Source organism: Primulina huaijiensis, chromosome 15 (assembly GCF_012295235.1).
Source record: "Primulina huaijiensis isolate GDHJ02 chromosome 15, ASM1229523v2, whole genome shotgun sequence".
Lineage (NCBI taxonomy): Eukaryota > Viridiplantae > Streptophyta > Magnoliopsida > Lamiales > Gesneriaceae > Primulina > Primulina huaijiensis.
Genome location: NC_133320.1, coordinates 20,513,255 through 20,538,262, shown reverse-complemented (window position 1 = coordinate 20,538,262; position 25,008 = coordinate 20,513,255). Strand labels below are relative to the sequence as shown.

The following is a 25,008-nucleotide window of genomic DNA, read 5'->3' as shown; positions in this document are numbered from 1 at the left end:
TATGACGTGTGCATGAAAAACCTACGATATGTGCGATAGTTTACAAATCACACGAGTCGAGTAACTGAAGACAAATCCAAATGGAGAAAACTTATGTGGGATTCCAACTTGGTAACAATATTTTTTTTGGAAGCACATGGACATATCCCATTCTTAATTCAAACACGTTTACTTTAATTAAAACCAGATTTATATTGTGACAACGGATGGATCATTGGGCGAGCGACGGATTAATACAGTAGTATTGGTGCTTTTTCTTGAGTTAGTGAGAAAATTTAGTTAATGTGATATAACTTAATCATGTCCGATCCTCTTCAAATATTATTTTTCGATACAAAAATTGTTGGTTCTTGAAAATGCCAACAAAATTTATTCTGCAAAATATCCCAACGTTATTCCCGAAATAACAAGAACATGGCATAGAAATTGTCACCCTATGCTTCATATTTTTTAAGATAACAACAGAAACAGAGTTATCAAATGACTATTGTAGTTTACGCCCGATCACTTATTTAGGCCTTGTGCAAATAATCAAAATCTCTTTACCTTCTCCTGGCGTGTAGAATATGGTCTATAGCAAGACCATAACCACAATCTAGCGTTTCTTTTTCGTTCGAAATATATATAGGAATCGAACATGGGTTCGCTTTCGCGATTCTCTCGACCCTCCTCCGACGCTTCCGAGGCTCATAACTATCTGATCTACGCAATTTTTTGCTTCAAGGATGCGTCTTCCAATATCTCGAACTTCATAGACTGTTACGATCCGTCTAACAATTCGTGGCATCGGGTCACGTCCATACCAGAGTGTATTTCAAGCCTCGGGGACAACCTTGTTCTGAAGGATTTTTCGATGGTTTCGATAGGACAGCATATTTACATTATCGGCGGTCGTCTTTGTCGAAAGGTGGTGGGATCAAATGGCACTGATATTGTTGAGGAAAAAGACGTAATGGTTCTTAACTGCGTTCGCAGGTACGACACGAGGACGGATTCTTGGGGCACATGCAAACCGATGAATTCACCGAGATTCAACTTCGCCTGCACGGTCTGTGGCGACAAAATCTACGTTGCAGGAGGGCAAGGTACATTAGATCAAGCTAGGGGGATCTCATCTGCAGAGATGTATGACACAAGTTTGGATGAATGGAGATTTCTTGCAAACATGAGCACCAAAAGATACAAGTGTGTAGGAGCCACATGGCAAGGGAAAATACATGTTCTGGGAGGATTTGCAGAGAAGGGAGATGACGGTGACAAAATCTCAGGTCCATTTATCATGACACGAAGTTCTGCGGAAGTCTATGACGCTGAACACGATAGGTAAGTAGTACAGGCGGAGAGAAAAGAAGGGCCTATTCTGGGTGGTGACTTTTGACTCTTCTTTCTCCCTTGTGCTGTTGTGCATGAAATTATTCTTTCTCGATATTTCATAAGTTGGAGTATTCAAAATAAGTGCCTTTTGATCTACTTTGACTAAGTTTTTTTTTTTCCCATTACAGCTGGGAATTTCTGGCTAGAATGTGGGATCTTGACATCCCTCCATACCAGATTGTCGCAATCAATGAGAAGCTTTTCAGCTCAGGGGACTGTTTGAAACCTTGGAAGGGACATATCGAGATTTACAACGAGACAGAAAAGATATGGAATGTAGTGCACGGATCTCACTGCGACAATCTTTCGCAAAATTTCACTCAAGATAATCAGGTTACACCGATGCGGAGGATGTACTTGACAATGGCACCGATAGGAAACCAGCTGTATTTCTTGACGGGATACAAGGTTCCTGGAGGGGAGTCACGACTGAGAAACGAGGTGCACGTCTTTGACACGGCCTCGAACGGATACGGATGGCGGAGTTTCGAGCCCGTTATGGAGGAAAGGGAAAAGGAGCTCTGTGGTCATTGTTGTGTGCTCATGAAACATGTCTCTTGAGGGTGAGTTAACTTTGTTCATTTCAGTACCATGGCATGCAGAAGTCGAGTAATCAATCATGTGGCAACAAGTCTATTGAAAGCCTAATATATAGACAGATCCAACTTTGGCAGCAAATATTGTTAATTGCATGTCCGTCCTTTTATCTGTTTGCTAAAAGTTATAACTGATGTTGATGAAAATTTAACTTGAAAGAAACACATCGTTACAAACATTATGTTTCATTTATTGGCTTCTTCGGATTTTTTTTTTAAATCAATCCTTACACTAATTAATACATTCTATGAACCAATTTAAGAAATTGAACCGTCTCATTTTCAATTTCCAAAATGTATCAAATGGAACATGCACCGAAGTATTGCCTGGAAATTAAATAATTTTTTTTAACATAAAAATTGGAAAATTGCCTCTTAAATCAATCAATATTTATTATTTATGCATCATAAGTGTCAATAAATTAGCTGTTCGAGGGAAACAACTCGAAACAAGTTTGTCGTGGGTCTTGAAGGATGGCCCATTTCCCCCCTCAACGTCTTAATCATTGTATCAACTGCACCGAGTTGGTCCAGAGCGCTGGATTGCCACCCGGACTCCAGTTCGACAAAATTAGCCTGCATCGGACCGATGAATTCATCATTACTATTAATCCCAACCGTTCATTTGGGCTATTTAGGCTGATGTTATGTTTATGGTATGATGTTTTCTTCAATATTTGAATGAAAGTTTCAATATAATTGTGTAAATCAAATCTTTTGAGTTCGTACGAAAAAACGGTTGACGTTAGCAATTGTTTGGAAAAAATAATAATAATAATTTAGTTATTAAAAAATTACTGTGTTTAGAGGATACGATAATGTTGTCACACAAATAATTAAAGAAAATATAATTGAGAATTTAATTAGAAAACGATGGGAACAAATAGTTAAGAGAATGACTTTCTCAAGTGTATTTGAGATTAAAAAATAAAATACTCTCATAAATGCATACACTTATGTTTGATTTTTCTCAAGTGACATCATCCTGTATTTTGATATTATCGACTAGTCCTCGAAGTAGAAGTTTAAAATGTATCGAATCGATCTCGATATGAAGAAAATTTTAAAAACTCGATTTCAGCTTGAATAAGAACTCGGCTCGAAAAAGAGTTGAGTTGAGCTAAAGTGAGCCGGCTCTTACCCTGTTCAGGTCGTCCAGATGGAGCAATTATTCGAATAGTACATACACCTGGACGAGTTGCATTTTTCTCATGTCAAATTTAATTGAATTGGATTTCATCGATTAACACTGAATTTTCGAATTTGTGGATACATATATATGTACGAGCAATATTCAATTTCGTATAATATATATTTTATTTTATCAATACTGTTGTGAAAAAGTAAAAATTTACGGTAAAAATTAAAAATCTCAAACTCTTAAAATTATCACACTACACACTTTATAATATTTTTCTCTCAACTCAATTGTGTTTTTCTTCACAAATGAGAGATCTATTTATAGAAAATTTTTACAAATAATCCAAAAATAAAATACATCATTACCTACATCATCACACACTAATTTTCAATATTCAACACCTAATTTTATCTAATTTTCAACATTCAACATTCACATTTTCAACACAAATATTTTTCACATTTTTTAAATAATTTTTCAACAATCCCCCTTGTGATGATGATCATAATGATTGTATACATTACGTGTTTTTATACTGCCTCGTTAAAAACCTTACTAGGAAAAACCCATTGGGATAAAAACCATAGTAAGGGAAAAAGAGTGCAGTCACGTAAACTCCCCCTCATGTTGACACGAACAATTCTTCACAAATTTCGTAGATTGCGCATCCCAATATTATATATGTGCTTTCTGAATATTGTCGTAGGAAGTGCCTTTGTGAAGAGATCTGATGAGTTTTCACTTGATTGAATGTGACGAACATCAATACATTTATTCTTCTCAAGCTCCTTGGTGAATGCGAAGAACTTAGGAGGAATATGTTTAGTTCTGTCGCTTTTTATGTATCCTTCTTTCATTTGAGCAACACATGCAGCATTATCTTCATATAGTATCACAGGCTTCTCGTCGAATGATAATCCGCATGAGATTTGGATATGTTGAGTCATTGATTTTAACCACACACATTCACGGCTTGCTTCATGTAGTGCAATAATCTCGGCATGATTTGATGAAGTTGTTACAAGTGTTTGTTTCTGTGAACGCCAAGAAATTGCAGTGCCTCCACGAGTAAATACATATCCAGTTTGAGAACGTGCTTTGTGTGGATCAGATAAGTATCCAGCATCGGCATAACCAATTATACTTGGATTAGCATCTTTTGAATACAAAAGTCCCAAGTCTGTCGTTCCTCGTAGATAACGGAATATATGTTTAATTCCGTTCCAATGTCTCTTTGTTGGATATGTGCTAAATCTTGCCAATAAATTTACGGCAAAAGATATATCAGGCCTTGTACAATTTGTAAGATACATAAGGGCACCGATAGCACTTAGATATGGTACTTCTGGACCAAGAATATCTTCATCATCTTCACATGGACGGAATGGATCCTTTTCTATGTTTAATGATCTAACAACCATTGGAGTACTTAAAGGATTTGATTTGTCCATATTAAAACGTTTAAGGATCTTTTCTGTATAATTTGTCTGGTGAACAAATATTCCACATTCTTTTTGTTCAATTTGTAAACCCAGACAATACTTGGTTTTTCCAAGATCCTTCATTTCAAATTCTTCTTTCAAGTATGACACAACTTCTTGAATTTCCTTATTTGTTCCAATGATGTTTAAATCATCAACATATACAGCAATAATTACGCATCCGGATGTTGTTTTCTTAATGAAAACACAAGGGCATATTGAATTATTTACATATCCCTTTTTCATCAAGTGATCACTTAGCCTATTATACCACATTCTGCCGGATTGCTTCAACCCATATAATGATCTTAGTAATTTCACAGAATAACATTCTCTGGGTTTTGAACTTTGTGCTTCAGGCATCTTAAATCCTTCAGGGATTTTCATATATATATTACTATCAAGTGATCCATATAAGTAGGCTGTAACAACATCCATAAGACGCATTTCTAAATTTTCAGATACTGCCAAGCTAATCAAATACCGAAACGTAATTGCATCCATCACAGGAGAATACGTTTCTTCATAATCAATTCCAGGCCTTTGAGAAAAACCTTGTGCAACAAGTCGAGCTTTATATCTTACTATTTCATTTTTCTCATTTCGCTTTCGAATAAAAACCCATTTGTATCCAACAGGTTTTACACCTTCAGGTGTAAGGACTATAGGTCCAAAAACATTACGTTTATTTAGCGAATCCAATTCAACCTGGATGGCATCTTTCCATTTTATCCAATCCTGCCGATTTTTACATTCACCAAAAGATTTTGGTTCATGATCTTCATTATCATTTATGATGTCGATTGCCACATTATAAGAAAATATATCATCAATTTCTTCTATATCTTTTCGGTTCCATATTTTTCCAGTATTAATATAATTGATAGAGATTTCATGATTCTCGTCAGTTTGTGGTTCTGACAAAACATTTTCATCATCATGTGTTTCTTCAGGAACATCATTCTCTATTTTGTGATCATTATGTGTTTCTTCAGGAACATCATTCTCTATTTTGTGATCATTGTGTTTCTCTATGAATTTTCTTTTTCGAGGATTTTTATCCTTGGAACCAACTGGCCTTCCACGCTTCAGGCGTTTAATGACATCATGACTATCTTCAATTTGTTTCTTCGGAATTTCAATTCGAGCAGGGGCATTTGCAGCATGTATATATGATTTAGTTACCCCTTTTGTGTCTGCAAATGCATCTGGTATTTGATTTGCTATTCTTTGCAAGTGCACAATTTGCTGTACATCTTTTTCACATTGTTTTGTTCTTGGATCCAGATGTAACAATGATGATACATACCATGTAATTTCTTTTTCGGTATGTTTCTGTTCTCCCCCTAACATTGGGAAGATTTCCTCATTAAAATGACAATCAGCAAAACGTGCTGTGAACACGTCGCCTGTCTGTGGTTCAAGATATCGAATGATCGATGGACTATCATAACCAATATAAATTCCAATCTTTCTTTGAGGTCCCATTTTCTTTCGTTGAGGTGGTGCAATAGGCACATACACCATACATCCAAAAATTCTCAGATGAGAAATGTCTGGTTCTTTACCAAATGCAAGCTGCAATGGGGAGTATTTATGATATGCACTTGGTCTGATGCGAATTAATGAAGCAGCATGTAAAATTGCATGTCCCCATATAGAAATAGGGAGCTTTGTTTTCATAATCATTGGTCTAGCAATCATTTGCAGACGTTTAATCAATGATTCAGCCAATCCATTTTGAGTATGTACATGAGCAACAGGATGCTCAACAATGATTCCCATAGACATACAATAATCATTGAAAGTCTGGGAAGTAAATTCACCAGCATTATCAAGTCTAATTTTCTTGATTGTATAATCGGGAAATTGATTCCTCAATTTTATTATTTGAGCAAGTAATCTTGCAAATGCAACATTTCGAGTTGACAATAAACATACATGTGACCATCTGCTGGAGGCATCAATCAATACCATAAAGTATCTGAATGGTCCACATGGTGGATGGATTGGTCCACAAATATCACCCTGAATACGTTCAAGAAACATTGGTGATTCAGTTTGGATTTTGGCTGGTGATGGTCTTATAATAAGTTTTCCAAGAGAACATGCTTTACATTGAAACTTATTATTCTGAAAGATCTTCTGGTCTTTCAATGGATGACCATGTGTATTTTCTATAATTCTTCGCATCATTGTTGAACCAGGATGTCCTAATCGATCATGCCAATTGGTTAATATTGAAGAATTATCAATTACCATGTTTGATTCAATGGGACGTATATGTGTATAATGCAATCCAGTAGGGAGCATTGGTAGTTTTTCAATCACATATTTCTTTCCTGATTTATATGTGGTAAGACACATATATTTCTCATTCCCTTCATTCATTGTTTGAGTATCATACCCATGGGAATATATATCATTAAAACTCAACAAATTTCTTTTCGATTGTGGTGAATATAAAGCATCATTGATCAAAAATTTTGTACCATTAGGTAACAAAAATTGTGCTTTACCACATCCTTTAATCAAGTCTACAGGACCTGATATTGTATTCACCGTTGTTTTTGTTGGTTTTAGTTCCAAGAAATATCTTTTATCTCGGAGGATAGTGTGCGTTGTACCACTATCGGGTATGCAAACTTCAGCTTTGCTCATAGCATTTTCCATATTTGAACTTCAAAAAATATGCAATGAAAAAAAATTAATGACAATACATATTTAAATATAACACATATCATAATTGTACAATAAAACATTATCATATAAATACATGAAAAATAAATTATTGTACATTTATATTCTACCACTATATTGTTCATTTTCAGAGAAATCATTGAGAAAATCTGCAGCATCAATATTGTTCATTTCTATCCCACCAACATATTGATCATTTCCAGAGAAATCATTCATAAAATCAGCAGCATCAAAATGAGTTGAATCACTCAAACGGTCACTTCGCTCAGTGAAGTTGGTCTCCTTTTCTTTCCCCTTTATCGATTCTTTATAAAGTTTGCAAAGATGCTCAGGGGCTCGACAAATACGAGACCAATGTCCTGGAGTACCGCATCTGAAACAAGAACTTTCAAATCTTTTCGAGTGATTTTCATTAACACTCATGTTTTCTTGATGCCTTTTCTGTGGATGGTTTGGGACGTTATTTTGAGATGAGTTATAGAAATAACTATCTCGATTATTTTCAAAACCACGGCCGCGTCCACGACCACGACCACTTCCTCGTCCACGTCCACGTCCACGACCTCGACCTCGACCTCGACCTCGACCAAAACCTTGTCTTTGAATTTGATTTTGGTTTCCAGGTTTAAATTCATTTTTACTTACAGCATTTACTTCTGGAAATGCTGTTGATCCAGTGGGTCGGGACTGATGATTTCTCATTAATAGCTCGTTGTTCTTTTCCGCCACAAGAAGACAGGCGATGAGTTCAGAATATCTCGCAAATCCACGCACTCTATATTGTTGCTGTAGTGTTATATTTGATGCGTGAAACGTGGAAAATGTTTTTTCAAGCATTTCCGATTCTGTAACCTCATGTCCACAAAATTTTAACTGCGAGATTATTCTATACATCGCTGAATTGTAATCACTGACTTTTTTAAAGTCTTGGAATCTTAACATATTCCATTCATCACGGGCGGTCGGAAGTATAACTTCCCTTATATGTTCAAATCTCTCTTTTAATCCTTTCCACAGAGCCATGGGATCTTTTTCGATGAGATATTCACATTTTAAACCTTCATCAAGGTGTCGTCGTAAAAATATTATAGCTTTTGCTTTTTCTTGTGATGAAGATATACCATTTTCTTTAATGGTCTCGCTTAGACCCAATGACTCAAGATGCATTTCTACATCAAGAGTCCATGGCATATAGTTTTTCCCAGTAATATCAAGAGCGATGAATTCGAGCTTTGCCAAGTTTGCCATGGTGGTACTAAAAATTACGATGCATTTTATTAGTTAATGAATATTGCAATACAAAGTAATGGATAAACAACAAGTACAAGTATTCGTAAAAATAAAGAAAACACACGAGGAGGATATTCTCCGATAAATACAAGACTGGTGAGTATGATAACCAAAATAATTAAAAATAACCTCGTGAAAGCCATCTTCTTTTTTTCTTCGAAAATTTGATGAAGAATAATTTTTAGAGAAGAAGAGAAAGTTGGAGTGATTGAATGTATTTGTGAGATTGTATTTATAGAGCAAAAACTAGCCGTTTTGTTACCGTTTATTACCGTTGGTGTATAAGAAAATAAATGTATGTATTTGTATAATTTTATGGTAATAATATGGTGTATATAATATTAGTCATATTTAAATAATTATGTATATCATATCACATTATTATAATTAGGTGTCATAAGTTATTTTGTTTAAAAAACCTTATAGGCTTTTATACTTGTCGTATCCCTTACCGGGAGTGTGGGATGTCGTCTTAACATCCTCCCAGGATTTATAACAAGTTTTTGAAAAAATTATTTTTATTATTTCTAACAATAACATTATATTATATATTACATATATAAACAATAAATAAATAACAGTAAAATAAATATTATTACTTTTGTTACCTTTTTCTTCTGTTCGGAGCTTGGAAAAATATGGAGGACTTTTAGAGCTTCGTGCTGATAACGTGTTGTGAAAAAGTAAAAATTTACGGTAAAAAGTAAAAATCTCAAACTCTTAAAATTATCACACTACACACTTTATAATATTTTTCTCTCAACTCAATTGTGTTTTTCTTCACAAATGAGAGATCTATTTATAAAAAATTTTTACAAATAATCCAAAAATAAAATACATCATTACCTACATCATCACACACTAATTTTCAATATTCAACACCTAATTTTACCTAATTTTCAACATTCAACATTCACATTTTCAACACAAATATTTTTCACATTTTTTAAATAATTTTTCAACAAATACAACATTTTTATTTTATTAATTAAGTCAAGTACGTGTAGCGGAAAGAGAATTATAAATAATCTTAGGATATAATATACACATACATTTACGCAAGCACACCATATAATTACGGGTGATATATCGTACCGTATCGAAAATTATATATTTCATTCCGTATCGAAAATTACGGTATAAGAAAATTCATATCGATATCATATCGAAATTTTTGGTATACTGAAAATCGGTATAACGAAATTTCAGTACATATAACTAACATATCGATTATACCGAAATTGTACGGTATACAGAGATTTCGATACGGTATCGATATATACCGTTTTATACCTAAAAAACCATACATTGTTTAAATTTTATAAATTTATTGTTTAAAAATATTATATATTTTAAAAATTTTATATATTTTTCTGTATTTCGGTATTCTGGTATATGCTGAAATTTTCAAAATACATATCATTACTGTATTGAAAAATTCGGTATTGTTACCGTCAGAGCCGTACCTGTGGTTCACAGGGCCTGAGGCGATATTTTTTTAAAAAATCTTGTTGTGATAAATAACTGTAAAGCTCAGTTTGTAAATTAAAAATAACTAAACAATATATATAAGGAAAATATAATTTACGAGTTATATATTTATCTCTTTGCGATTTTTTTCTTCGTGCGCCACAACATCAACATGGCTATAACGTAATGCAGTGTCATATGAACAATTATATTGAAAAAAGATTGAAATTGAAAAAAATTGTAAGATATGTTGATAAAATTGAAATTTATTAATATAAACGATCAAAATAACAAAATGATAAATATAATGAACCAATATTGTAAAAATATATGATTTGTTTTAAATAATAAATATAATATTTTATTCAAGAAAATAGAAAATAAAGATATGTAAAATAGGTAATTATCACAATTTTTTGTGTTTTATTTTTTGAAATGGTCCAAATACATAAATTCAAGAAAAGAAGCCAAATAATTGACAAGTAAAGTATAAAAGTTTAACACATGAGTTGACACAANTATATATATAAGTAAAAAAACAGCCAAATCTTTCACTAATTTAGTTTACTTAGTTCTATTGCTTAGCTTTTAAAGAAAAAATAGTATTATTTTTTCGAAATAGTGACATAACACAAAAAATGCTGACATTATGCTTGAAATACTAACATATCCGAAATCACACAACACAGAAGTATCATCAAAAGCAAAAAAGGAACAAATTTATGGGAACAATATACAATTTTGATTATTAGAGGACTAAAATCTAAAACATGTCAACAATCATTTCGAAAACTTTTTTCCAGAAAAATAATATGATAATATAATAATATTCATTATCTGAACACTACATGTACGCGGATTAAACCAGTGAATTTTTTTTTAAAAGAAAAAAAATCAAATAGTAAAAAAATTTAAAGAACATATCTACCATCCAACTCCCTTCATGCCTATATAATCTCCTCTTTATGGAACATAACCTAACAAAAGCACTCTCTTGCAGAACTTCTTCCCTCTCATTTTCTTTATTTTTCCCATCAGAAATATAAAATATAATTTCAGTAGCGAGCAGAAAAAAGAAATGGTGTGCTTCTGTTTTCTTGTTGATCAAACAAAAAAGGTCAGGCGGAGCAAGCCCGCCGCCGGGATATGCTCACGGTGCGGCGGCGGCGCCAGCGTTGCGGACATGAAGACGGCCACCAGGTTCTGTTATGTGCCATTCTACTGGAGAACTTGGAGGGCTATTATTTGCACCTTCTGTGGTGCCATGTTAAGGTCGTACCATTAAAAATATTGTTTTTTTTTAAAAAATTATTGGTATTTATTTTTTTTTTTTGGATTTGTTTTTGTATTTTGGTTTGTATTCTCAGGGAATGTCATATTTTTATTTATTGTATTAATTTAACATTGTTTTGCTAGTGTTAGTAGCCAGTTATGACATAAATAGTTTTGATATGTTGTTCATCCACTCATATATTGATGTAAAATTTATATATACTTCATCATATCCAATAGATGAATACTAACAAAGATGTGTTTGATGAGCAGACAACATATCAAAATTGTTTAGATAAACGTCATATTTATTATACGTTTATTTACACTAGTACTAACACCGATTTCAAACTTAGATCTGAAATGTACCTGATTTCTTTGATTTCATTTGAATCATAAGCTTAATTTTAATTTCATGCTAAATCTTTTTGGATATTGCTTGTAGTACTTAATTAGTTCATTGCAAAAAAAAATTTGTTTTCCAAGGTCATGCGTTCGCATATATGGAAAAAAAAGTTGTTAACGACAATTTATTATTATCAAATAATAAATTAGATGACTTAANAAGATTGAGTGGTTGGAAAAATTAAATGACTCACGGAGTGAAATATGAATGCAAGTTTAAGTAGCAAGTGGTCCAACTCGAGATAAAATGTATGGTGGTTGCGCAATATGTGACAATATTAAATATTTGATTGAATAATATTTTAATATATATTATATTTGATTGAATAATATTTGACTGCACAACGTGTATATATATAGTACAATGTCAACTAGGAAAAACTCTTCTTTTCCTTACTTCTTTTTTGCAATTGTTTAATTATTACATATTAATTTAGTCAAAATAAATGACAACGTAAAATATTGAGATCTGTTTACAGAAATTAAAATTAAAGCTTTTATAATTTCAAAAAAAAAATGTCACAAGTTTGGTGCAAATCAGCGTGTCGACTAATTCATGTAAGCTATTTCATTCAAAGAACATGCTTTTGGAGAGTTTCAACAAGCTAAGCACACACAAAATTTATGCGAATATATAAATAAATAGCTTTTTTTTAATACGAATTAACTTCTTTTTTTTTGGGATAAAATAGTACAAATAATAAGTAGAGGTATATGTCATTGTTATTGCAGCTACACTTAGTTGTGTCAGATAACTCACATGCACATATATATATATATACATGCATATATATATATATAGACACACACACACACAACTGGATGCAACAAAAATAGAAAATTGATTGTGCTAGCTGTATCTATTTAATATGATGGTATGGTAGTCCGATTAGCTTGCCTTTTCAATTTCAACACCACCATTATATTCGATCGACTCTTCTATATTATTCCTTTAGTTTTTCAATGGTTTGAATTCACTTGACACTCGGTTCACGTCTATTTCTTAAGATACAACTGTTAAAATCAATAACGATGGATCACAAATTATTTTAAATTCGATCACTGTTGGAAAATAGATGATTTAGAAAAATCAGAGAAAATTCAGAATGATATTGTTTGGAAACTCGGTTTGTTTATTGCAAGATATATATATTGTCAAAGTCAATTAAAAAAAAATACACAAAATTTTACGTGAGACGATGTCACGAGTCAATTTTGTGACAACTCGAGTCTATAAGCTAATTACTACTACCCATAAACCCGATAGAGGGGAAACCAGAATTTATTATAATATTTAGGATCAAGTTTAAACATGTAAAATTTATAAACATTTAGCTTCAAAAAGTTTAAAAAAAAAAGGAGAAAATAATCTGGACATTTTAATGTATATTTTAGCTTAAATAAAGTCGATCAAATAAATCATTTGTGAGTTGAATGATCGTTTCATGCCACTCCGACGGTAAGTCTTCTTCTACCGTTGCTAATTTGTCCCGGCCAGATCCTTGAACATAACCATTCATTTGGCATAAATAAAAAATTCGAATATCTTAAATATTATCTTGAAAAATAAATCAAATCGTCACCAATTAATTTCAGGGATGCATGCAGGTCAATCAATAAATGAAATTGTCACACATTTTTTTCTCGAAGAATGTATGAATTGATGAAATAGATAAATGCTTGATCAATATTCACGAGTTTGTTTCTCTTATCAACTTTTCCTATTATACTTGTCTAATGCGATGTACTTGACTAGCATGATTTACAGCTATTGCATTAATTCAAAAGTTTACCAGGTATACACCGATAAGATTTACCTAGTGAGTTCTTATGTAATTAAAAAAAAACATATTTTCTCTCTCCTGAGACTATTGGATGTCCGATCATGAGTTCGATTTTTCATTTCAATACTTTTTCAGATGATCATGTCCTAATATATTTAACTTACTAACGTCATTCATATACTACTATACTAGCATGCTGAAGATAACGACAGCAGGCTTCACCATCATTAAAGAAACAAAAAACTCCTTTTCCTTTCCTTGGTGTGATTTGCCATTTCTTCCATCAAAAACAAAATCATAATAATAATAATAATAATAATAATAATAATAATAATAAAGAATAAAAAAATAAAGATTCGATCACTAAAATTGAATGATCAAAATTACTCCGGTTCTAGTTCAGGAAAAGCACAGAAATTTTGAAACTGTAATATCAATTTCTAGCTACCACAAGGAGTAAATTTTCAGCAAATTCTGCTGCTTTCACTGTGGATTAGGATAATAATCAAGAAAAATGAACCAACGGGAAATGAAGAAAGATAAATAAAGAAAAGACAAGACAATGAAGTAAAGCAGTATCTTTTTACTTTAATCAAGATTTAGCATTTGCAGTGAAATCCATGCAAGTCTGGCAGCAACAGCCCGAGAAACGGCAAGTCTGGCAGCCAAAACACACGCAGGTGGTGCATCCTTTGCAAGTTGGAGAGCGAGTGCAACCCCTATACACCCTCCGGCTTGCTCGCTCCTCGTCATCATCACATGTAATTCTGATACACATCACCGAATCAGATGAAAATGGATGTGCATCTATCGAATGCTGCAAAACTAACTATCGTGCTAATTGATAACTCGATTTCTGTCACGCTCTAGGCTCATGTGATGAGTCTGTGTGCAACTAAGATTCTACGCAACGAGTGCATCGATAACTAATCCGCATCCATTATCATTTGCCCAAGTAATTAAACCAAATTACTATTATATAGTTTTAGACAGTCAATTCATTCTTCTCCTTCAATGATGTCAAAGTGGTATACGAATACCACAATGGCCACTGCACACCATATCACACAATAACAACTATGAACCGGGACCACATCGTAACAGGGACAAACCTACTTGTAACTGCAAATGAAAAGCACTTCTTTTACCGTGCGGATATCATCTTGCAACTTCGAAATCCTATCTTTCCTCATAAACTAGTTGCTCACCTGTATATCTTATCTTGCATGTAAGATATACTCGAGAGCGGTCAGCATTTATACACAGAAAACATGACATTTGTATAAAACAAATAGCCGAGAAGGAAAACACGCTAGAAAACTCGAGAGATGATGGTACAAGGAAGATAGACGTGAAATAGGATCTCAAAAGTTCAAATTCAAGCGTAGATGGCAAGGTGACGAAGACACTAAGAAAGACGATTTAAAAGCTGAGTTTGTGCTGAAGTAACTAGACCCGTCCTGATGTAGTTTATTGGGTAAGGAGGAATACTTTGCACCACATAATACTTAGCTTAAAAGCTCATCAAAGAGAGAATACATTCAAACAAAATACCAGTTGATATTTTCAGGAAAAATAAGGCTGTTCTTTCAGTATCCTATGATTCCAAATACATTTAGAAATCTTTGGAAGATCATTACCAAGTGCAGAAACAAACAATGCAACATTCATGAAAAACATGTATGTTGAGACTTTGGCCGCAGTAAAAGTTTTTGGGACAGTACAACTGTGATAACTGATTTCAAACCGTGACCAATCCAAAACATAATCAATCAACATACATACTTAAAACATCATCTGCATTATAATGTTGATAAAAAAAAATACAACTTAGATTGAACCCCAAAGCTTGAAAATGCAATGAGGAATTTAACGAAAACTACTATAAATAATATCGGCTTTATGTTGCATGACGTGAATCAGTGTACCAAGTCTGTAAGGAAGTGCTTACGTAGGAGAATATTATGTTTCTCAAAATGAAGCAGAAAGACAAAAGACATAAAAGGTGCCAGGAGTAGCCTTTTTATTTTTAGCTTGCTAGTCCAGTGGTGCACTCAGCAAAGTTTAGTCTTTCAAGCAATGACGATAAATAAATATAGAAAGCGCATGACATTCTTCGAGCTAGGCTTCTGTATACAAACTCCTAAGATGCAATCAGCATATTCGGTGCATAAGTTGCTTAAGGATTTATTATACGAATCAACGAGCAGAAGATTTACTAGAATATCTACTCTGAAGCTTCATGACATTTCTATTTTCAAAAAACATGTTGATACTTTAGTGACTTCGAAAAGTAAGCTCATATCAATGCAATGGCAAGAGTATTTTTTCTCTCAATAGGATACTGACAGAAAAATTCTATTTTTAGGCAATGAACAGGAAGCACAGTGTGATGATATCCTCACAATGATTGACCTCAAATCTTGATGGTTTGCTATATTGAGATATCCTGGAGGAAACAATATCCTATCTAACCAATGTTTGAGTCCTTGAAGGGAAAAAATAATGATTGAAGCAAAGAAAGGAAGATTCAAATGCAACTTAACAGCTTAAATTGCACAAACTCTTAGAGTCAATCGGTAGCTAGCATACAAATATAAGCTTGTGGTTGAAATTTATTATCATGAAGGTATTTTACTAACGCATACCAAAATGTATGATGTAGTGATCATGGGAAATAGTTCGGATTAAAGAACATTTTTATACATCCAAAAAGATTTTTGAGATAAAAAGGTGATAAGCACGAATATAAATAGATATATTATTTAAAGCCATAGGTGGCTTGAAATTTAGTTATATTACCATGTAAAAATTTCATGATTTCGATGAAAAAAAGCATACTTGTCATGAGGCATATCACTGCATGTCCAGTTCACACTTAGGAAAGCATCATGGTAAATCTGGCATTCTTCCTTGTTGCGAAGTCTGAACCTGCGCAATTTGTTACACTGACTGCATCGAATGAACTCATCACGATGACCGGTTTTTCCAGTTGATCTCTGGGATCCATTTGCATGTTTTGATGCTTCGTTGTAATACTTAAGCAGGGACGTCTTAAATATAGGAACTTTCTCTCCATCAACAATAATCCATATATTATTCTTCCATTTCCTAGCTGTTTCTCGTCCAGAATGCTTCTCAAATGCAGCTGGAGTTAACTTGTCTAATCACATAAATCCAGTTTTTTTCAGCAAAACCAATCAAAACAAAGTAAAGTTAATTGTGATTAATATAGTACTAAAACTGTGCTCCAGTCAGGAGCAGTAAATGATTATGTGCAGACTGCAGATGTAAGACATTTAATCAATGCATTTTCCGAAATACTTTGGCTACTTTATGTGACAAGAAAAGAAAAGCAGAAGGCAAATACACATCATTAACTAAACTTTATAATTTGAATACCATATTCCTTGGAAATCTAGCATGCCATACAGAAACTTTCAAGTAAACCGCGTTTAAGGCCACAAAATTTTGATTAGGTACGTGACTAAAGCATACACAATATGGCATTACATGTATTATAATGAGCCAGACGATTAACTAGACTTTGGAGGACGTTTTAACTAACTCCGAAGTGGAACTGCACAACTTTCATAAACAAGCTAAAAGAAATTCAGCTCTTGTCCGAATTGTGATCCAAGACAATAACACAAAATGTATGCATTAACATAACTCGACTCCAAGAACTATGTACGGTTGCGGGTTGTCATTGATCTTGCTAAACTAACAGGATTTTGAGTGGTTATTTCATAGAGAAAAATATATCCGAAGCTTAGATCCTTGAGCAGAAAAGCTTATTTATAAATTTCTGTTAGCGTAGATTTCCAGGATAATAACTAAATATGCTGCCACATAGATAAGGACATAAGGTGGAATTTCAATCATCAAGCAGTCCTATTTCTCAGCCCCGTTTAATCAATCACAAGATTTGAAACAGATTTTACAGCAAAATGCAAACTGGTAAATCAAATCCACATACAAGAAAACCCAGAAATAACACCCCACCAGCAAATAAAAGATTGCAGATTTCGTTTTCTTCAAACAGAACAACAGAGCTCTGCCTAAACCAAATTACATAAAATCATACTCGGAGAATGTGGTAGGTCGCCTCATCCACCGTATATGCTTTTGGTACCTCTCAAACTCCATAAAACACAATCTTTGAATGAACAATCAGAATACATTAATCATGAACCACATGACGACATCCATAGCTAGAAACTGAAGCCTTCACCAAAAAAACAAGAACACATCAATCCTACATGACAAATCAGAACACACTTCACATATAAACCAATCAAACCCCTAACTCTACTTATTAAAACCCATAAACAAAGCCCTCGAGACATTCATGCACCACATCAGAATCCCATTACTAGTAAAAATACTAGTTTTTCACGTGTTACAGGCACATTTTAATCTTATGCGTCGAAAACAACAAAGAATAGTCATATGATAGTTCGCAAGTTCATAAATATAGATATAGTTACAAACCTTCTTCACAACCCGGGGTGCATTCGCAGCGAATTTCGAGTTCGCCAGAAGCGAAAACCCTAAGAGTCCCAACAGCATCTCCATAAGTGTGGCTTGTGCAGCCACACGTCACCATTACGTAATTATCACATCGCTGGAATCCACTAATGTCTCTCACTTCCTCATCGCTGAACAAAACGACTGCGCCTCCTCCTGCTCCACCATTATTCTCCATGTTTTTCCTCTTCCTATCTTCACTCATTGTGTTTCCTCAAATCTCGTTTTCCCTTGCACACTCTGCGTCATAGCAAGAGAATAAAAAGGTTTGAGTGTGTGTATATATATATACATATATATTTAAAAGGCAAGGAAACAAAACCCACATCAGAAAACACATAAAACAACGAAAACAATTGAATACACCAAATGGGTTCTCCGCCACTTGCGTGTTTTTGTGTGCGCATTTATAGATTATATGTATGCACACTCATTACATATACATTTACATATACCACTCACACACAGAGAGACACGCACACATCTTTATGTATACAGGCAATGTAGATTGTAGAGAGAGAAAGAGGAAGAACCTAGAAAAGGAACTCGAAAGAGGGAGATTGTATCAGAAAGTACGCATCTCAAAAGAGGAGAGATCTGGTAGAGAGAAGCGTTGAAAAGGTGGAGCGATGCCCGCGATGGGGTGTTTTATAGAGCCCGTGTGTGTGTGTGTGTGTGTGTGGATAGAAAAGAAAAAAAAGAGTATTTATTATTATTTATTTGGGGTTTGTTGATGAAATGAGAATTGTTTGTTTTTGGCAGAGAGAACAGAGCTGGCCAAACTAATGTCGTGCCCAATTTTCAATTTTTATTCATTTAATAATAATAATAATATATTATTATATTATATTAAATAAATCAAACCAAGAATTTGGAGTCACCAGCAGTAGTTGCATGACATGACTCCAATGTGTGCCTCTATATATATATATATATATGAGAGGATGTGGATAATGACGCAGCCAGAAAATTGAGAAGATGTTTTATTTTTTAACTTCGGTCAATTTTTTTTTAAAAAAAAATGATCTTTTCAAATACATTTGAGAAAGTCATTTTCTTAAAAAAAAGAGTCGACCGTGATTATTTATCGTTCGGGGTCTGTGCCACATATTTTTCGCAATAGAACATGTAAATTGATTATACAAGTAATCAATATTAAATTTTGAACTTGAAAATTATAATTAGTTTACTTAATTTTAAAATTATTAAATAGGCTAAAAATCTATACACGCAGATAATCGCATGTGTGAGTTATCAGTATATATAATGTGTTACTCTCGCTATTATAAATTTGAGTAGGTATCTTGTGAGACGGTCTCACGAATCTTTATCTATGAGACGGGTCAACCCTACCGATATTTACAATAAAAAGTAATACTCTTTCATGGATGATCCAAATAAGAGATCTGTCCCACAAAATACGACCCGTGAGACCGTCTCACACAAATTTTTACCTACAAATTTTTAGTTCTAAATGTGAATCACTTGCATGTACTTCACGAGTTTTTCGTTCGCTACTATGTATGACGAAACCACTTTTATCTTTTTTCGTAAAAAATTTACATGACATAGCTATAATACATACATACATATAAAGATTATTCACTATTATATGTGTGTTTTCTCTATAAAATTTTATTTTAATTTTATCTATATTTTTGAATTTTTAATGATCATATAACAACTAACGTAAAATATTATTATAAAAAAATTAAATTTTAACTTAATCTTTAAATATTTCGTACAAACATTATTTTATATTAAAAAAATTAATATATACGTACAATCACGTGAACAAAACCCTAGGGCATATAATAGTTTTGGTATTTTGGATACAACTAGAAATGACAATAATAGTTTAGGTTAAAGTAAAGAGTTCTTTCTCTTAAGATAGCATTGTCATGCACACAATGTTCACTTACTATGACAATTATCTCCTATAATATAATGATTGTTTTTATGATGGTTATACCACAAAACACAAGAAATCCAAGAGTTTCACAAGAATATCACTAATACATTTCCCGTGTTTTTTCTTTCTCTGATATGCATGACAAATATTTTTTTTTAATTGAAAATTACATAAAACAGAAGAACCAATATCACGCGTGTGTTGTCATATATGTGATAACTTGCTTTTTATGGTATGCGTAATGCACATAATTAGCCTATTAATCTTTTGAATCTGCAATCACATTATTCACAATATCTTATGTGCATTACTCACAGTGTTATCTCATTCTTAACAGTAGTTTCTTTCGTCTTCTCCTGCACTCGAATCTATTACTTTCTGGTCAAATACATAGAGTATCAATTGGAGCTAGTATCTCAATTGATACTCACACTCAACAACATATGTATTTGACCTAAAGTGGGAATGCAAAATAAATAATTGTCAGGTAAGCCCAAAATATCAATAAGCTCATGGGGCATTACACTAGCAGGGTGGAAAATTTTTTTTTTTTTTTAAAAAAAGTTATGGTGAATGATATATAATATTAGTTTCGGTTATAAGAATAATAATTCACACAATATCAATTTAAAATAAGGTAATGGTCAACGTCTTTCTCTTAAGATAACATTATCATCATGTTCAAGATGCTCATTGAATTTGACAATCGTCTTCTACAATATAACGATTTGCTTTTACGCTGATTCTACTTAAAAAAAACGAGAAATCCAGGAGTTCCACGAGAAACATCACTTATACATTTCCCGTATTATATGTAATAACTTGATTTTCATCTCAGTAACACAATAGACGCGCGCATCCTAATTCGTAGTTTAGAGTCGTGAAAGACAAATGAATTATAACTTTTAAAGCTTTTATCATGTATATGACAAAAATATAAAATATCGAATTCAATTAGGATGGCCCATCTTTTCATTAGATTCTAATTTCTATATCATAATGTATATAATAATTGCAACTTTCATGGTGCATATATGCCCCCTCCAATTAAGATAACAACAACAATATAAAAAGAAAAAAGAAAAAAAGAAAAAGACAAGCAATCATGGAGGAACAGTACTTATGTTTGTGATTACCATAATATTACATCAAATGTGAAACAAATAGATTAATTAGAATTGTGTGTTTTTTTTTTAAAAAAAATTTATTTCTTTAAAAAAATTAAAAGACAAAATACCCAAATTAAAATTCTTGTTCCAATATAATCCGATGTCGGATTGCTGCAAAATTAAATGCCCACTACCTTTACAAAAGATTTTCCGCCACTTTATATATTGATTACCAGTAAATTATTACTCGAAGTTTTTATTTTTAATTTTTAAAAAATGAATTTTGATTTGAAGAAATATTCGAAGAATGTAATAAAATAATTGGATGTTGAGATAAATTTGAAATTCATTGTCAATTTCAAAAAAAAAAAAAAAAAAACAAGTAGATGAGTAGTTAAATTCATTGTCAAACGGATTTACTCAAATAAAACTAATAGATTTGTTATTATGTATTTGAAATCTTTAGTTTCAAATTTGTTTATTTAGCTTTATTTTTAGTTTTTGGCTTTTATCCATGAAACATTCCCAGCATTTTTTTGTAGTCCTTTTTGGCCCATAGTTCGTTTTGGCTTACATAAGTTATGGGTCATTGTGAGGAAATCCATCGGATATATCGATTACATTGATTGGAGTCGAGTAGGTTGAAAAAAGATATACAACCTTGACAAAAATGACGTTCTACAGAATATATGATTCATGCTCTCTTAGGGATGAGCAATATTTCGGTTAAACCGAATCAATCGACCAAACTGAGTCAATTCGGAAATTCGGTTCGATTATTTCGGAAATTCGGTTTTCCAATAAAAAAAATCGGTTAATTCGGTTCGGTTACGGTTTTCAAAATTTTTAAATCGGTTAACCGAATTAATAAATACTATTATTTAATAAATTTTTATTTCTTTTAATCAATTTTTATATATATTTTACTTTTTAATTTTAAAATCAACCATAATTCTAATTCTAATCAACCCTTAATTTTAAAATCAAACCTATCAATATTTATATATATTTTAATTTTTATGTTTTTATGCATTTGTGTAGACGGTGGTGTTTAAAAAAAATTACATATATAATTAAAGTTAAATCACAAATTTTTTTTAAAACTAAACCGACCGAATTAACCGATTTTAATTTGGTTCGGTTTTCATCAGTTATGAAAATTAATTCGGTCGGTTTAGTTATGGCTAAATATTTCGGTTCAGTTATGCAACCGAACCGACCAAATGCTCACCCCTATGTTCCCTTAGGTTTTTTAAGGACATGGGTAAAATCATGTTATATTGAATATATTCATGTTTAAATAATCATTTTTTGGGTTAAAATGACAATTCAGAAATAAGATTTTCGGAATAATAAAATAATAAATAAACTATACAAACAAATCATGGATAAATCCAAGCCATGTTTTCGTAGGTTCCTTAATTGAGGACTTATATTAAAATTAAGAATTTATATTAGTGATTTTTTCTATAAGATGATTTGTCATTAGATAGATAATTATTTATTATCATTAGTTAAAATAATGAATGTTTATATTTTTTTCGTAAAAAATGTAATCACTATCAAATTAATGGGGTAAAAACAACTTATGCATATACATCCACGAGGCTTAATCAACTTTGGCCAATGCATCTTTAGCGGTACGAATCAGCTCAAAATATTTTTCAACTAATATGTCCTGCGAAAGATCAGTATAGTATCCCTTCCCCACTTCCACTCGTTCCTCCTTCGCGAGCCGCTCAACATGAAGCTGGACTTCGTCACCACCAATTCTACTCGGTTCGAGTAAGTTGCAAGCCACCTCAATCACCTTGTTGCCATGAGCAAGTGCCATGGATTGCACAGCCGAGAGCCCGCCTCCCCTACCACTTACCCTTCTTGAAATTTTGCGAACCATGGTCATGTCATTAGAGAAAATTGGGATATTGTAGTTATCAACCCATCGGGTTGCTCCAATCACAAGAACACCTTTTCTTTGAAGAGCTTGAGGAGGGCCCTCGTCTGGAGTCAGTCGCAAATATTCTGATCTCGGCCCACTGGTCCACTGATTCCCTGTGGAGTTCGGCTTGAAGTAACCAAGCTCTCTTCTGATAGAATCGAGGGATCTTCCCTCATGATGTGCTGCTCCGTATAGGAAGGTAGCAACTGCAGGCTCGGGAAACTAATGTAGAGTTATAATGTAAAGAAATCAAATGCTCTAATGGATGTAGAAAAACCAAGATAACGTGAGTCGACGTGCGTACAAGAACCACAAAGTAATACCCTTATAAAATAGCAACACAAACGACATAAGACTAATCTTAAAACTTAACCAGAGCGCTTTCAAGATTATGAAAGAGCGTGGGTAGAAGTTTGTTTCTACATGTTCAACTCAACAAGGTCGAATCTTTATGTTAAATGAATCAACCGAATTGATCCTGATTCCTGAAGGGTCACGACCATGTTTTAGAGGTTACGTGAGTCTTCTGCTCTGAACTCACCACAAACACCTACATCTTAAGAGTTCCACATCAGATCCATAGATCATCACAACTATCTTACAGCAGCCTAAGATTTTTAATGTCTCCCCATAATCTGAGAATTCATGATACCAAGTCTCTACTGCGTTTGAACCAGCATCTCCAACACTCACCGAAACCACACCCTCTTCTCAATCTCACACCGAAGATCATCTTCCACCCAAAACTCCGACTTAAAGATGATCATGTTCTTCATTCACACTCGGTTAACAAAAAGTTCGATGGAAATCAACTGCGTGCATGCTTGGCATTTATTAGCCAAAGATATCCTAAAAGAGGTGCTATTTTTCTATACAATTAAGCCATCAGTTGACATTCCATTTCAATTTTCATGTAGTTATGATGTTTCGATTTTTTTGTCCCAAAAAATTCATGAACTAAACTCCTCAAAATTCTTACCTATTCTGAACATATATAAGAATCATTGACTACAAGGGAGGGAATTCTTGCAAAAAAATTCCAAGAAGAAAATGAAAACATCACTACTACTTCATGTCCAATAAACCGAGAAGTTCAACTGCAAAAAACATTCAAAATAATTATTGCACTGAAAAACCAAACCTTGTAGCTTTGAGCCAACATCAGCAGCCAAAGATTTAGCAGTTTCTGCAACATGGTCCAGTGAAATGCCACCCAACGAGTGAAAACAAATGTGGTCTACGACACCAAGCCTAGGGTGAGTCCCACTGTGGGTTTCAAGATCAATTTCTTCAAAAGCTACTTTCACCATTTCAAAAACACAGCTTTTCAACGAACATGAAATTGGATTCTGACCCATTTCTGAGACAAGGGTGTACCCAACTCTATTGTAAATTTCATCCTCAAATTTGTTCACAATCGGGGAATTTGGATACAATTTTGCTGCCTTCTCAATTACCTCCAATGCAGCCTTGTTTCTGCTTTCAGATATGTAAACCTTGCAGCAGCCTAGCATTTGTTTTAACATTTTCTGGGGGAAAAAAACGCCAGCCGTTCACGGAATCACGAGTTGCAGAAAAACCAAGAAAATTTACACCATTAAAATAGCATGTGGCCGTGATTTCATTGCAAGCAACAAACTAATTTCTGAAAACCCAAAATCTTGAAAATAAAATCTTATTAAAAAAATCTTGAAGATAAAACTAGTGAAAAGATTCGGACGAGTTTTTGGTCAAAATTTGTAGCAAAGTTTAGTTTCCAGCCAGAGCCCAGAAGCCCAAAGTTGTGGTCTTTTGGAATGGAATGTTTACATTATAGATTTTACTGTTTGCCTTACAGAACAATAAATTTTTTTTTAAAAAAAAGGATAAAAATAATTCTCATTGTGGATATGATATGTTAATTAAATAAATAATGTTAATCAAATATTTATTTAAAACTCACATATCTTTATTCATGATACGAGTTACTCATGCTCTTATTTACAATAAAAAGTAATAATTTTTC

The 25,008-nt window shown here is 33.0% G+C and overlaps 4 protein-coding genes across 4 annotated transcripts; 2 read left to right on the top strand and 2 right to left on the bottom strand.

Moving 5' to 3' along the window:
• Window positions 1-576: 576 nt before the first annotated feature.
• Window positions 577-2,079, top strand: LOC140958304 (uncharacterized). Its single transcript, XM_073415704.1, has 2 exons — window positions 577-1,323; window positions 1,503-2,079. The coding sequence occupies exons 1-2, from the start codon at window positions 638-640 to the stop codon at window positions 1,933-1,935; spliced, it is 1,119 nt and encodes a 372-aa protein (XP_073271805.1). The 5' UTR covers window positions 577-637; the 3' UTR covers window positions 1,936-2,079.
• Window positions 2,080-11,027: 8,948 nt separating this feature from the next.
• On the top strand, window positions 11,028-11,350 carry LOC140960378 (uncharacterized). The gene has a single exon (XM_073418629.1). It carries the CDS (start codon window positions 11,131-11,133, stop codon window positions 11,335-11,337), a length of 207 nt encoding a protein of 68 aa, XP_073274730.1. The 5' UTR covers window positions 11,028-11,130; the 3' UTR covers window positions 11,338-11,350.
• A 2,512-nt stretch (window positions 11,351-13,862) lies between these two features.
• LOC140958673 (protein ULTRAPETALA 1) lies at window positions 13,863-18,248 on the bottom strand. Its single transcript, XM_073416207.1, has 3 exons — window positions 18,008-18,248; window positions 16,355-16,676; window positions 13,863-14,280 (listed from the first exon to the last, which is right to left on the bottom strand). Exons 1-3 carry the CDS (start codon window positions 18,246-18,248, stop codon window positions 14,106-14,108), a joined length of 738 nt encoding a protein of 245 aa, XP_073272308.1. The 3' UTR covers window positions 13,863-14,105.
• Window positions 18,249-22,610: 4,362 nt separating this feature from the next.
• Window positions 22,611-24,552, bottom strand: LOC140958282 (formiminotransferase cyclodeaminase-like protein). The gene is made up of 2 exons (XM_073415669.1): window positions 24,145-24,552; window positions 22,611-23,209 (listed from the first exon to the last, which is right to left on the bottom strand). Exons 1-2 carry the CDS (start codon window positions 24,527-24,529, stop codon window positions 22,674-22,676), a joined length of 921 nt encoding a protein of 306 aa, XP_073271770.1. The 5' UTR covers window positions 24,530-24,552; the 3' UTR covers window positions 22,611-22,673.
• Window positions 24,553-25,008: the final 456 nt, after the last annotated feature.

Coding starts and splice junctions, on each gene's coding strand:
- LOC140958304 (XM_073415704.1), top strand. CDS start 638: ATGGGTTCGCTTTCGCGATTCTCTCGACCCTCCTCCGACGCTTCCGAG. Junction 1,324..1,502: donor TATGACGCTGAACACGATAG/GTAAGTAGTACA, acceptor TTCCCATTACAG/CTGGGAATTTCTGGCTAGAA.
- LOC140960378 (XM_073418629.1), top strand. CDS start 11,131: ATGGTGTGCTTCTGTTTTCTTGTTGATCAAACAAAAAAGGTCAGGCGG.
- LOC140958673 (XM_073416207.1), bottom strand. CDS start 18,248: ATGAGTGAAGATAGGAAGAGGAAAAACATGGAGAATAATGGTGGAGCA. Junction 16,677..18,007: donor CACCCCGGGTTGTGAAGAAG/GTTTGTAACTAT, acceptor TTATGTGATTAG/ACAAGTTAACTCCAGCTGCA. Junction 14,281..16,354: donor AGTGATATGCCTCATGACAA/GTATGCTTTTTT, acceptor GATGTGTATCAG/AATTACATGTGATGATGACG.
- LOC140958282 (XM_073415669.1), bottom strand. CDS start 24,529: ATGTTAAAACAAATGCTAGGCTGCTGCAAGGTTTACATATCTGAAAGC. Junction 23,210..24,144: donor TGTTGGCTCAAAGCTACAAG/GTTTGGTTTTTC, acceptor CCGAGCCTGCAG/TTGCTACCTTCCTATACGGA.